Here is a 13,567-nt window from a genome sequence, read left to right on the forward strand (position 1 = left end):
GTAACATGTTGTTTTGTGTAAAATTGGAGTAATGACCTGAATTAATACATTATATAAAAATCCATTTAACTATTCAAGATGTGATTTTTGTAGTAGCTGCACATTAGATTACAGCAGAGGATTGAAGTAGCTACAGGAAGAATGATCTTTGCATGATAATCCCATTATGGGGGGTGGAAAAAAGCAATGTATTTTAAAGTGGTAACTGTTCCTAAAAGCCTGGTGCAACAAGAGTGTCTGAGCTGCGACTAGAAAGTGGGTTTAGCATTTTATATTTGCAGCAAGAATAGTGCAAGCCTTTGTAAACAGTTTTAGAAAATATTAATGTAAATGTATTATGCTTGATGAAATTGATCTGCTTGAGTAGTTGAAGCAAATTAAATTTCTGATACAAGGGTAGTTTTGAAACCCATTATTTCTAGGCACAGAATATAATCCAGGGGGTTTTTTGTTCTGTCGTTGTCCCATTCATATATTTTGAATATAGATAACTATAAAAAAACCTCAGATAGTTCTGTCTGTATTTTTAGGTTACTTGAGAACAAATATTAAAGTTTTGAGGTTTTTTTAAGCTATCTATGCTCAGTCTCCAAACCAAACTGAAAAGGTCGACTATAAAGTACATTTGAAATTAAGTCCCTTGTCTGAACTACAGAGAAATTGCAAAATGTATCTAGAGATCTATTCCATAGGGTTCATTATCCTAAACTTTAGAAGATGTTAAAGATTTTTGAAGGTGCCTGAAACTGTGTCTTGAACTACTACGAAGTACCTATTTTACAGAGAATTACCCATGCTATTTAAAGAGGCCATAACTTTCTGAGATTCTGTAAGTAAAGCTGAGGAGTGGGGTTTTGATGTTACGGCTCCTATGGTGGTTTTTTATTGTTTTGGGTTTTTGTTTTGTTTTGTTTTGTTTTGTTTTTTGAAGATGCAACAGATACTGGTATGCCAAAACTGGTAGAAAACTGGTGAAATTCAGGTCCTTTACAAAGTGGTTACCTACAGAAGCATTTCCAGTGCCCTTTTAAAGTAGTTAAAGTGCTAGGTTACACCACAGACGTAGAGAAACTTCAGCTTATAGAGTCTTGATTTCATGGCTATGAAATATATTTTCACAGTTCCCTGGAACTGTGTTTAAAAAAAAAGAGAAAGAGAGAAAAATAATGAAATTTTATTTAGAAATGACATTTTGCATGGTGTCAGAGACTTAATAGAACAATTTAAAACTAGATTAACCTCACTTAACTCTGGTCTTTTCCACAGGACACTGCAATTGTGCACCCAGTTCCCATAAGAATGACTCCAAGCAAAATCCACATGCAGGAAATGGAGCTTAAAAGAACTGGAAGTGGTAGGATATTTTCTCTTGCTAATGAGGAAGGTTTTGTGTAATTAGAGTTGGCTTCATTTCCATAAACAGGGTGGCTTTTTTTTTTTTCCTTCTCCTTAGATAAATAAATCTGGAGTTGTAACCAGCACAATTAGTGAGATCTCTTAAGAATTAGAATACTGCTCAGATAGGTGCAGAGTTTGAACTGGCCATCTGCTATAGCAAGGATTTCACCATCTACAGGAGATCACTGTTTGGAGTAGTTCAGGAGCATCATGAATATGGATTTGATTTGGGCCTCCGGGAGAATATCTAGGTTTCCTTATGAAATACTGAGGGAGACTGTGAAGATGGAGAATGTGGCCCTCATTGATAAAGCTTGTCCTACTGTGGTCAGAAATACTGAGTTTATTATTTTGAAATGTGACAGCATTTGGGAGTAGTGGCAGGCCGTTTGTTTGGGGTTTTAAATACTCAGGTCAGTAATAAGCAAGGTGGTTTGATCATTTTCCTAGAACAGCGGAGTCTCAGTTTACAGATGTGTCCCAATATATCAGTATTTCCTAAAGTCATGTATGTAACTCATGTATGTAACTCATCTTCAGCATATGAGAATAAACAAGTATCTGCAACACATTTCTTTTAAAATTTCCTTTGCCTTGTCAATAGATACCCAACTCTTAACACTGAGAAACAGAAATAACACTATTACAAATTAGAAGTTCATAATCATTCATACACCAAAGTGTTAAAATAGGACAATTTTAGTCTTCAGTGCAGCACTTCAGGTAAGGTCAGAAAACTAATGTAAACAGAAGTAAAGGCTAGTTTGAATGCATTTGTTTATTTAGATTTGTTTTCCATCTAGATCATGCTAACCCTACAAGCCCACTACTTGTGAAACCGCCTGATCTCCCAGAAGAAAACAAAATGAGTTCATCTGTAAAATTTACAGCTGGAAATACAGTTAGTAAGTATAAAAATACTTCCTGATCTCATTCATTACTTTTTTTTCACTTTTTTCAGTATCTCATGTGTCCAGAACATTCTACGTTATTTTGATTTGATTAGTCCACTTGTCTAATACTGAGAGAGGTCCCAGATTATATGTAGCTTGGATGAATCTCTGGAGTCTGTTTTGGAGATTTTTTGTTTGTTTGTTTTCTTTAAGCTTTTCTTCAGTACACTCAAGGTGAAGAACTCATAGCTTTGAGTCCTTTGTGTTGTAAAGACAAAAGTGTTTGGATTGGTTTGTAACACAGGAGTGAATTAGAAAGTGCCTTTCTGCAAAGTTCTGAGAGCCCTCCTGTACTCCCTTTTTTCTTTTCCAAGCATAGATAAACCTTTGATAAAGGGCCTGTAACTGTAATTATACCAAGGAGTATTCTTCCCTCAGAGGAAACATAGTGAAATAAAACAAACTTCATTGCAGTGTAACATAGAACTATGCTGTAGTACCTCAAACTGTAGTTATCATGGGATGCCCACCCTTTTTCTGAAGAAATGGCTCATGTCAGTGTTGTAGGTGATTTGCAAGCTTAACACCTTTCAGATGAATCCTGAAGAAATTATTTAATGCAAGCTAACTCCAGAAGATTAATTTCTGATGTTTAAAAAACCCACTGTAAATCTAATAGGATTTTTTTGGTGCAGACTTGCTGTCTTGGTAATTGCATTTCTTAATGTTCTTTACTGTCATTCTTTAATAGTGTTTCTGAGCACCTTCTGTGCTAAATCAGTGACAATGTCTATGGTGTGTGTCCTTGAGCTGTAGGGCTGGACTCATTTTCAATGTTGGCTTTAGCTGTTTGTTTAGCTGTTCCAGAATTCATCTAAGAATAGGAGGTCTCAAACTTAATTTAAACAAGCCCTTTTCTAAGTGGATTTTGTTGGGAGGGGTTTTATACATCACTGTTTTGGAAGTGGTGTTTCATAAATGTATGTTTTTAAGAACATTTCTTCTAGAATATTCTGTTCATAGCTTCACATGCATTTAGCTGCACTGTACAGAGGAGAACAGATTTCTTAGTGTTTTATTGATAAAAATTTAGATGTAAGTTTATTATTTTACTTCTCATAGTCTACTGTTGATGGATCAATATGTCGAAATAGCGTTTGAACTGAGAACGAATGGAGATTTAAGCATCAATTTGATGCTGAGAAATTAGTGTGTTGTCTTTATTTTCAGTGCTTCACATCAACAGTAATTCAGTGTGGAAGTTATGAATTTGTAAACAGCAGCTCAGACCTAAGCCAGGAAGGAGAGACAAACTTGTCCATTGCACAAGATAAGACAGACACCAGTAGGCAGAGGCACTGCACAATTGTCTTTCCATGCAAGCTGTTTGGTTTGGAATGGAGGAGGCAGGGTCTATAACCTCAAAGTGATCATCAATGATTCTTCTGATTGCTGGGCCCCCACAGTTGAAACTGTTATTATGCAAGTAAAAATAAAAGCAACAAAAAGAACTGCTTTTCCCCAGATTGTTTTAATTTTAGAGCAATGTGCTACTTCAGTGTGTCATTAAAGACAATTTTGTGGAAGTGTTATTTTAAACTCCTGCTAAATGATATAAGCAAGATCATGAATACTGCAATCAAAGGGAAGGATAATGTAATTCACCTTCCTTCATAATGAAATACAAACAAAGCTGGACACGAGCTCGTATTACTGACACTGAAAAGAGAAGCCTCCCTTGAGGACAAAAATAACATTGCAAAAGTCTCTATATCCCTTCATAAATAGGAACTTTTCCTGTCGTGTTTATGGTACTGGAAATACTAAAAAAGGATTCTGTTAGATTTAAGATTGTGTTCAAACTCATGAGTCTGGATTAGCCAATATTGATGCAGCATGAAGATTACATTAGTGACCATCCTTTGCCTTATATAACCATTAAAATTGTCTACTGTCTGAATGTCTTTGAAACTGGTTTAGAAATACTACTTCTGTTATCAGCATAACCCCATTAGTTTTGTAGTGAAATGGTGAAAAACATTTTGGTCCAGAAGGGCTTACTTCTCACTCTTCAGAAGTGTGATTACTTGAATTCTTGTTTGACGAGCTTATGTTACATCCTGAATGGCTTGAGCAATATACCCAGTACTAGAGATGTTTGGATTGGAGATAGAGAATTTAATTTACCACATAACCAGCTTCTGCTTAAAGCTTAATTTTCTCACTTGGACTACATGATGCTGTAATAGCATCTTTCATTTTTATAGGTTGCCAAAAGCAAAAGCTGAAAGCTTTTAAAAAGATTTAGTCCAAAACAGAGCTGACTACCAGCCTTCAGTGTACAGAAGTTACAGTAGTAGCAAAACTGCTGAGGGTACTGTACATATTTTTTCCTTTTTCTGACTTGTAAGGTGGGTGACAATCCTTCAGCACTTCTAAAATCAAGCTTGTCCTGCTCCTTGCACTTCTTTTTCTTGGATGTACCTTAATCTTGTTGGCTAGATTGTTGAAGTGGTAGAATGTCAAGTGTTTAAAAATTATTGCTTGTGAAACTTATATTTTGTATTTTAAATACATTGTTGTCACTGCCTAGTCTTCAATACATCCCTGTAATAACCAACAACTCATAGTACTGGGCTAGAAGAGTTGATTTGTATTGGATCGTTCAGTTGTTATTCAGACTCAAGGATTTTGAATCCTGCCCAGGTGATACCTTACAGTGAAGCAATACAAGAACAAAAAATAAAAAACTGGACATTTGAAGTTACATATTTCCTATATCTGTTAGGGTATATTAATGATGTGAAACAAGTGTGAAACTGTGCTTTCTTTTCCCAGCAGATGGTTACAGCAGTTCGGACTCCTATACTTCAGATCCAGAGCAAATTGGAAGCACTGTAACACGACAACGGTCAGTAGAGCGGCAACTGAAAAAAAAGTTAATTAAAAGGTGTTTAAAGAAGCCTGTTCTGAGCTTCTGTTTGTTTGACAACTAGTTTGCAAAATGATGGCTAAATAGATTCTTAAACACTCGGGAATCTGGAGGCAGTCCGTTTCCTAATGCACTAACAATGTATGCTCTTTTTGTTCACGCGTAAAGTGAAAATTAAAATAACATAGTCTAAAAAGGTTGGGTTTTTTTAATTGGCCAGTCTAATGAAACTCCATGTTCAGTCAGAAATCTTGACTGAAGTCTTGATAAAGACTTTCTCTTTAAGCAAGGGAATGTGAACACAGGAGATAGTGAAGTTAACTTGAGACCAAATTTTTTTATTTTAAAAAATATCCGTTGGACATTAATGGAGAAGAACCTTATGACTCTGTAGCAAAAAAGAATAAAACATTAATTAGAAATATCATGGCAGTAACTCAATCTCTTTTAATAATGGGCTTTTATAAAGTGAAGGGCAATCATAGGCCCAACATAAATTAAGGGATTGGAGGGAAGCTATGCAAGCACATAACCAACAGCTGCATCATTTGACATAAGAGAATGTGCTGTACTAGCTGGTGCTAATTGTTCCCATTAAATCTGCCTGAATAGGGTTAAAAACCAGCTATGCCATTAACCACCTTACAGTCAGTTTCAGAGGTAAGTTTCAAAACAAAAATAATTAGGGTGACTTCAGTAGCAAAGAAAGATCGGCAATTTCCTCTCAGTACAGCAGCCTGAAAACTTCTTTCCTCCATTGTTACTTAACGGCAAATGTGATTGTCTGTCCTGCTTCTTTGTATATTTTCATGCTATCAACATGATGGTTTCAACGTGGTCTTTTCACCTCTGATTTTGGGTTGCTTTCTCTTACTGAACTCGTGTAGATGAGTGAAGCTTTCTGATGAGTTGCTGCTTTTTGGCACAAGTGACTTCTCTCCAGATCTGATGGTTCTGACAGTGTCCACCCAGGAAATTTTTTCTGCTTCCGTTTACTTGCTTCCACTGATATCTCTTCTACCAATTGCAACTTTATCTGTAGAGGTGACATTGGCCTTAACCCTACCATTAGTCTACAGTAGTTTTTGTATTTTCAAAAAGTAAAAACTGAGAAGGTTTTGTCAGATAGTGATACTTCGGAGTGTCCTTAAACCACTTTCTTTTTGTTATCCTACTTACGCCTTTTATACTAGACTAACTAGAGGGATGCCCGAGGAGTCAGTGTAATTAGATTTGTATGTAATCAGCTGGAGGGTTACTCAGTGTTACAAAAGCATTGTCCTGGAGAGTATATTAGGAAAGCAATTTTTTTGTTATTGCGATAATTCAGTTTTCTGTCTGGACTTGACACAGTCAGGAATTTCAAGCTTTGTGTGAAACTTAGGTACCTCTTACCTCTCCTAGTTTTGCATTTTAGAGAAGAAGAATATCACAGAAGTCAATTGTATAAAAGACTTTATCACTTATTTGTGAGTTGAATAAAAGAGTAGCTATATTCAGTGTCAGTGATTCAGTAAATTTGTGTTGTTCAGTTCGGACTAGTTAAGCTGTTTTTAAATGGAATCCGTGTGAAAAATATGCATGCAATAAATCCCACTTAAATGGCACTTCGTGCAGTACTTCAACCTTCTATCCTTTCTGCATGTGTGCTCAGTGAACTTACACCAGGTATCCACTAGATGGTGATCCTGCCTAAGAAAGAGTTAAAATTTCCGTAGATGTGCCCAGTATATAGATTTGGAACATTTCAGGCAGAGAATTAAATAGCGATCTCGAACACTGAGATACTCCTTAGGCTCGATAGACATGGAGGCAGGTCCAACAGAAATGTAGTATTAATCGTCGCTGACATTGAACTTAACCCTTTAAAAACTAACAAGGATGTAAACTACATCTTACATACTTCACAAATTAAAGTTACTTACCATCTGGATGGAATTACCTTATTTAGGATTCTCTGTTCCTAAATCATTTGGCATGTGTGTCAAGCAGTTGGTTTCCCTAAGAGAAATTACTTGTGGTAATATAAGAATAATTTGAATAATGGAGATTTTTAAGTAAATAGAAATATGAAAACAGTTGTGAAATCAAAGAATACCAGAAGTTTAAAACTGATTTTGCAATCTTCAAAATCAATGGCAATCAGGCTTTTTTTCATCTGTCAAACTTTTTTTTTTTTAATTGCATTCTTTGAAGAACTTTTGAATTTTAGTTGTGTTATAGCTGCTTAAAATCACTACAGAAGCTTATATGTTTTGCAGATCACATTCAGGAACATCTCCAGACAACACTGCACCGCCACCACCCCCTCCAAGGCCTCAGCCTTCTCATTCTCGATCGTCATCTTTAGATATGAACAGATCCTTCTCAGTTACCCCAGGTAGATACACTGTGGTCCTGGTGTATGTTATTTTTCAGCAAATATATTCCTGAAGCAGACAATTATTTTTTCTCTGAATAAAAATTTAGAGTGTGTTTTTTAAAACACTGCTGCTGAATGAAGAGCCTGTCACTTTTCCTGTTTACATTAAAATTTGTACTCCACTTTGCTTAAATAGGTAATTTAGAAGTAAATTCTTCTGGCATTGTAGTCCTTTGGATGAATGTGAGAAGCAAAGTCAGGAAATAACATTTTGGTAGTTCACCCTCGTGCAATGAATTGCTTCTGTGAGTAAATTTTCAGGAGGAGTTCTTGTGGTATCAGATGTAATATGGATGGATGTTAAGTATTTCACTTCAGAGGAAATGAGCAAAGGTCACTCCTGATGGTCTGCCTAAGGGTTTTTCATGTACTTCAGACTTGTCAGTACTTTTCAATTCAGGATCACAAAGTGTGAGAGAATGTTAAGATGTGTAATGGGGGTAAGAGGAAAAAAACGACTAAGATCAGGGAAGTATGACTGTGTCTGTACTTTGAGCTGGAACAAAGGACAAGATAGATGTTCGGATTCCTTTTTTGTCTGTTTGTAAATTCGAAGGGTGGTGACATTTCACTTATGGTCCTCAATATGATAGGCTAATGTATAGGCAAAATGCAGGACTTCCTCGTGTTGACAAGTCAAAAAATTAGGTAGCACTGCGGTGTGAAGTGTAACAATCTTGACTGAACACAGTGCCTCTTTTCCAGGACAGCAACAGGCTGGAGTTGTTGCCTATCCCCCTGCAGTGCCTCCAAGTCCACAGCCTTCACAGGTGATGATGTCACTTTTGAAAACTCATACTCTAACTCAGTGCATCATTTTTATCTAACTCTGATTTTTAACTTACCTCTACGATAAGTAGCATTGCGTGGTATTTTATTGAAACCGCCAGGGTGTGAATGATGGCAAAACCTAGACTATAGCCAAATGTGAGCCTTTCGTGAGGAAAGAACTGTTTCTGGTGGAACCATGGGAAGGGATTAAAGCAGAGATTGAAGAGGAATGAGTGGCTCTGGAGCTCCAAGTTGGAGGAAAGAAAGGAAAGTTACACTTCCACTTTTCATTACCTGTCCCTGTATAGCTAATAGGCCATAACACAGACAGAGACTGGTCTTTCAAAGTTGTGCAAAACAAGTGTCAGTCGTATGTGGCACAGGGTCTAGTTACATAACATGCCTGCTCCCCAAAAGAGTGACTCCAGGCCTTTCCTTGTCATAGACTTGGTGATCTTCGCAGTCCTGATCTGAGTCAGTTCTGTTGGCTGATTTGGTAGAAAACGAATCCTATAAAAGTTGTTTTTTTCTCTGCCTCAGCCAGCCGAATCCTTCAACTGCTAAGCAGATCTGACATGGGACAGAAAAAAATTGTTTTTTAGTTGTTTTTCAGCAGCAGCTACTACTTAGAATCTGAGTTACCAGCAACTGAAGTCAGTCAGTAGATTTGGAAGTGCTTTGCAAGGAAAGAAGCAACGACAGACATATTCGAACAGTGTGATCACATGAGCATGTTTCCCTATGGAACCAGAGTAAAAATCCAAAGCCAAGCTGGACTGTGTTACAGCAGAAACATCTGCTGTCCAATGAGTCTAGTTAGTCCCACGCTGTGTCCGTCTCTGGTCTCGTTCTCTATATAATAGCACATCTGATTAAACTTCCTATTCTCTTGATTTTTATAGAAAGAGTGGTATGTCTGTGTCTTGGATGAGATGCCCTTGTGCTACTGAGAGGACAAATCTTTGCCGCTAAAAGGCAAATAATCCTTAATGTTCTGTCACAAACTGTTGTTTGGTGAGATTTTTTTACATCTTAACTGTGTTAAGAACAATGTCACTAAATATTCTCGTTTTATTTATTTTATTGCAGAGTGCAGGTCCTCATGTGCATCGCCCAGTAGATGCTGAAGGCCTAATAGCTCATACCAGTACCTCACCTCAACAAATACCAGAACAGCCAAATTTTGCAGACTTCAGCCAGTTTGAGGCATTTGCTGTTTCAGGTGTAAACAAAGAGGAAGATGATGATATTGAAACACACTCAGAAGTCTTGCAGGTGAGCAGAAGCAAGCATCTTGTCAATTGCTCAACACCAACAGTTACCAAGACTTCGTTAAAACCTACTTTTGCTGTTTGAACTCTGGGGTTTTTTTATGGTGTCCCAATCCATTGCTAGACAGCAATTACGTTACATTACACACTGCTACACTTATTTAGTAATCGTCAAATACCTACGCAGAATAAATTCTTTTCCTTTAAGACTTAGCACAGACAAAACTTTTCTTCTGCTCACTCTTGCCAGCCTTCCAAATGACTTACTGGTAAGTTTTGAAGTAATCTGTTTTAATAGATGAGATGACTGTCAAATATTACAAAGATCTGCTAAAATTCCATTAATGTCAAAGCTATTGGACAAACAGCTAAAGTGAATAGAGCTCTGGCATCCTTCTATAATAGATCTAGAGGTGTTCACAAAACCTGTTTTGTCCGTGACTGTTTCATACTACAGACACAGGACTTAAAAGTTTGGAAGCCTCAGTGTTTATTCCTATTAATGTCATAATAGTTTACTGCTACTACATGAATTACTTCATGTTTTACTTTCATAATTTGTAGCCTTCATCCAGTTTGTAAATTCTCTGGGGCATCTCTGCATCCTCAGTTGCAAAAGTACCTGTGGTGCTTTCAAGTTCTCCCAACTATCAGCAGTATGTTCTTGCTTCCCTTAATCAGACAGGTCGACAACGTAGAACCATTTGAGCATCCTCCATGTACCTCATTGCAAAATCAGCTGTTTTAGCTTAAGCTGCCACTGAAAACTCCTGAGTTAAGCTTGTCAATTGTTCTGCGTTGAAGTGGGCAGGGAACAGCTGAGGTGTGTTCCATTGGAGGGATAACAAATAGATCATGGTGGTAATGTAATAGCAGAAACAGCTGTAGCAGTGTGTCATCAGGCCACAGCCTCTTCTGTGCTGTACAGCGCCTCATAACTTTGGGGATTTGACTATGCTCAGAGACCTTCCAACATCCACCGTTCAGTGCCTGAGAGCAGAGTACTTTCAAGTAACTATTGAGCCTTTTTTTCATAGTTATTTTAGGTTCTCTATCAAATCTTAACTTCTCTAGCAAAAGACAGAGGTCTGACTGTCGATTCTGGAAAAACAGCTTTTTACTGATGTGCCCCTTGTATAAGCTGCTCCCAGGCCAAGACAGTGTTTGTGACCAAGATAATTTTAGACAGGTTTGCTCCAAAGCAGGTATTGCTGTTAGATTCCAGCTTAGGCTTCTCAAGAAGATTTGAACTGGGATTTTAGGTGTAACTGTATTCATGTATCAGAAGCACAGCATACTTGTATCTATGCCAACTGTTGCCAAGTGAAACATTTATTAAGAGGTATTTTCTAAATATAGTTTATATTCCTTTAGGTTGAAAAGCCCTCTGATTCTGCAAGTTCTCTGAGAGTTGCCAAAGCAGATGGAAGAGTTGAAGACAAAGCACCTGCTAATGTTCCCACTAGTGTGGTATGCAAAGTACACTGGGAAGGGGAGTGCAGTTGTCTTGATATATACGAAATTATGTGTCTGGTTTGATTTGCAACAGCAACATCATACTCTTCCACCTGAATCCAGTTTTCTTTGGTCCAGTATGTGCTTCAAATAGGCACATATATGGTGAATTTTTGCATCAGATGATGTTCCTGATTAGCTTTATTCTCAAGATAGCAGAAAATTAAGATACTTGTGTTTAAATTTTTGAAACAGAGGAAAACTTTTAGTGTAGAATTTGGTTAACATTAGGGGTTTTTTTGTTACAGACACAGACTTACTGGGGTGAAGGCGTGCTCTGAGGTGATGTGTATTTGCAGTTGTCAGTTGTACCATGGTGTTTCTGCTTGCACAGTTCTTTGTCAGTGTGTAGCAACTTACTTGCCCTTTCATCAGGATTTAGTACTTAAGTTTTTTTCCAGACCATATCAGAATGCAGCTAGATGTCCATCAGAAAATACCTGATGGGTTGTAATTTCAGTTAGATCAGTTAACTGGTTTTAAGAATAGGTAACGCAAACAAATTACCAGGTTGTAATCCAAGTGAAGTGCAGTTTGTGTGGATTAACAGGCCGCGTTTTCCTCTTCAGGGTAAAGGCACTACTCCACTTGCTCCACCACCAAAGCCTATTCGCAGAAGATTAAAATCAGAAGATGAGCTAAGACCTGAAGCTGAGGAACATACACAGAAAACAGGTGTCATAGCTGCTGTTCTTGCTTCACAGCCATCTATTCCTAGGTAACCCAAGAAGTGTATAAATACATCTGTTACTGGGAAGTTTACATTTAAACAGCATACACGCTTTCTGTTCCAGGAGTTGCAGTCAGTTTCAGTGTGTTTGAATTAGATTAATGTAATGGTTTAAAGGGCTTTGGTTTTTGAAGATCATCCTGAAGGCTCTACTACAGGGAGACCTTCTAGAGATCTTGAATTTTGGGGCGTAAAACTCCAAAATTCAGTGTTAAAAGTGTAAAACTCTTTTTAACTTATGCAAGTATGTTGAGTATGTTGGTAGTAAGTGGTGGAAGTATTAAGATGTAGTGTTTAGTTTTAATTAATGGTTGCTCTGAATAGTCCAAAATGTGCACTGCTTATATCCTAGCGTGAAAGCAGACTATTACATTAGTCACTTCTGAGGTAAATGAATGTGGTACTATGTGTTAGGACTGGAGAAAATGAATTAAAACAAGCTTTTAAATTGTGCTGCTTGCTGTTGCAGTTGAAACCAATTACGTGTAGCTTCGGTGCAAACAAACAAGGCAAAAGAGGCAGAAGTTAAGTGTAACAAGTTAAAAAATGTGAAAAGGGGATTCTATTTGTTTAAAAAGAAGGGACTAAAGATGAGCTATTCAGCTAAGCATCAAAATTACTTATTGCAATACTTGTATTATGTTCTCAGATCAGTGGGGAAAGACAAAAAGGCAATTCAGGCATCAATCAGACGTAACAAGGAAACCAACACTGTTTTGGCCAGATTGAATAGTGAACTACAGCAGCAGCTAAAGGTAATTCCATCATCTTTGTCTGTTTAAGAGAAGAGCCCAAGTGATGCACAGTAACAGGCATCTCTGCAAACCAACAATACACATAGTAGAGGATATTGGTATAAAATATGTAGCTGGTTTTATAGATCATAGAATACATCTAATTGTGAAATTACAGAGGACACTACTACAAAACACATTTTTCAATGCATTGATTTGCTTTCAATTACACTGAACATAAAAAAGGAGAAATCTTAATTTAGTATTAATAATTCTAGGTGGCTGTTGTGGTCATCAGATACTTTAAAAGCAGCATTGAGAAGAGCTGCTGAAGTGGTTTGCTTTCTTCTGAATGAAAAAATAAACCTTAAAGCCTTAATAAAACTATAAATATTTTTAAACAAATACAAGAATCTGGAATACAAAACTTGCAGCTTAGTAAGAGTCATCTGCTTTGCTAGATGAGTTATTATCATTTTGGATTTATCTTTAGGCACCATCTTAACATCTTTCTCTCGTCATCTTACCTTGAGATACCTAATTTTACTTATCAAGTTAATTTTAAAAAAATCTTAAATGTAAACGTGAATTAATGTGATACTGTCTAGACTGGAAGATAGGCCATTTTAAAAACTGTCAAGCCTGAATTTCACTTTTCTGTTTGAGAGTCAAGGTGCATAAAATTCACAGAAGAGGAAAAACTGGGAGAGGAAACCTTGTGAGTTTCCAGTCCTTCAACTGAGATGAGAGCTCCCCCCTTAACATTTTAAACTTCATTTGAAAACATTATAGTGGCATTTGAGAATATTATAGCTGGCTACAACTTTTCGGGTTTGGGTGATTTGAAAGGAATTAAAAATTACTAAATGGCTTCACCTTTGAGCAAAGTATTCAATATTCT

The 13,567-nt window shown here is 37.0% G+C and overlaps 1 protein-coding gene across 2 annotated transcripts in view; it reads left to right on the forward strand.

Annotated features, from left to right (window-relative positions):
• The window catches only part of REPS1 (RALBP1 associated Eps domain containing 1), a 46,841-nt gene that overhangs the window by 32,862 nt on the left and 412 nt on the right, over positions 1-13,567 (forward strand). The window contains exons 10-18 of one of the 2 annotated variants that reach the window (XM_010137110.1): positions 1,267-1,354; positions 2,202-2,303; positions 5,133-5,202; positions 7,485-7,603; positions 8,351-8,415; positions 9,506-9,691; positions 11,062-11,157; positions 11,772-11,920; positions 12,582-12,687. In XM_010137110.1, coding sequence (XP_010135412.1) covers positions 1,267-1,354; positions 2,202-2,303; positions 5,133-5,202; positions 7,485-7,603; positions 8,351-8,415; positions 9,506-9,691; positions 11,062-11,157; positions 11,772-11,920; positions 12,582-12,687 — 981 coding nt within the window. Of the gene's footprint in view, positions 1-1,266; positions 1,355-2,201; positions 2,304-5,129; positions 5,203-7,484; positions 7,604-8,350; positions 8,416-9,505; positions 9,692-11,061; positions 11,158-11,771; positions 11,921-12,581; positions 12,688-13,567 lie in introns of both variants that reach the window. The other variant, XM_010137109.1, reaches the window with a different exon arrangement.

The sequence above is a fragment of the Buceros rhinoceros genome, unplaced genomic scaffold (assembly GCF_000710305.1).
Source record: "Buceros rhinoceros silvestris isolate BGI_N320 unplaced genomic scaffold, ASM71030v1 scaffold7915, whole genome shotgun sequence".
Classification (NCBI taxonomy): domain Eukaryota; kingdom Metazoa; phylum Chordata; class Aves; order Bucerotiformes; family Bucerotidae; genus Buceros; species Buceros rhinoceros.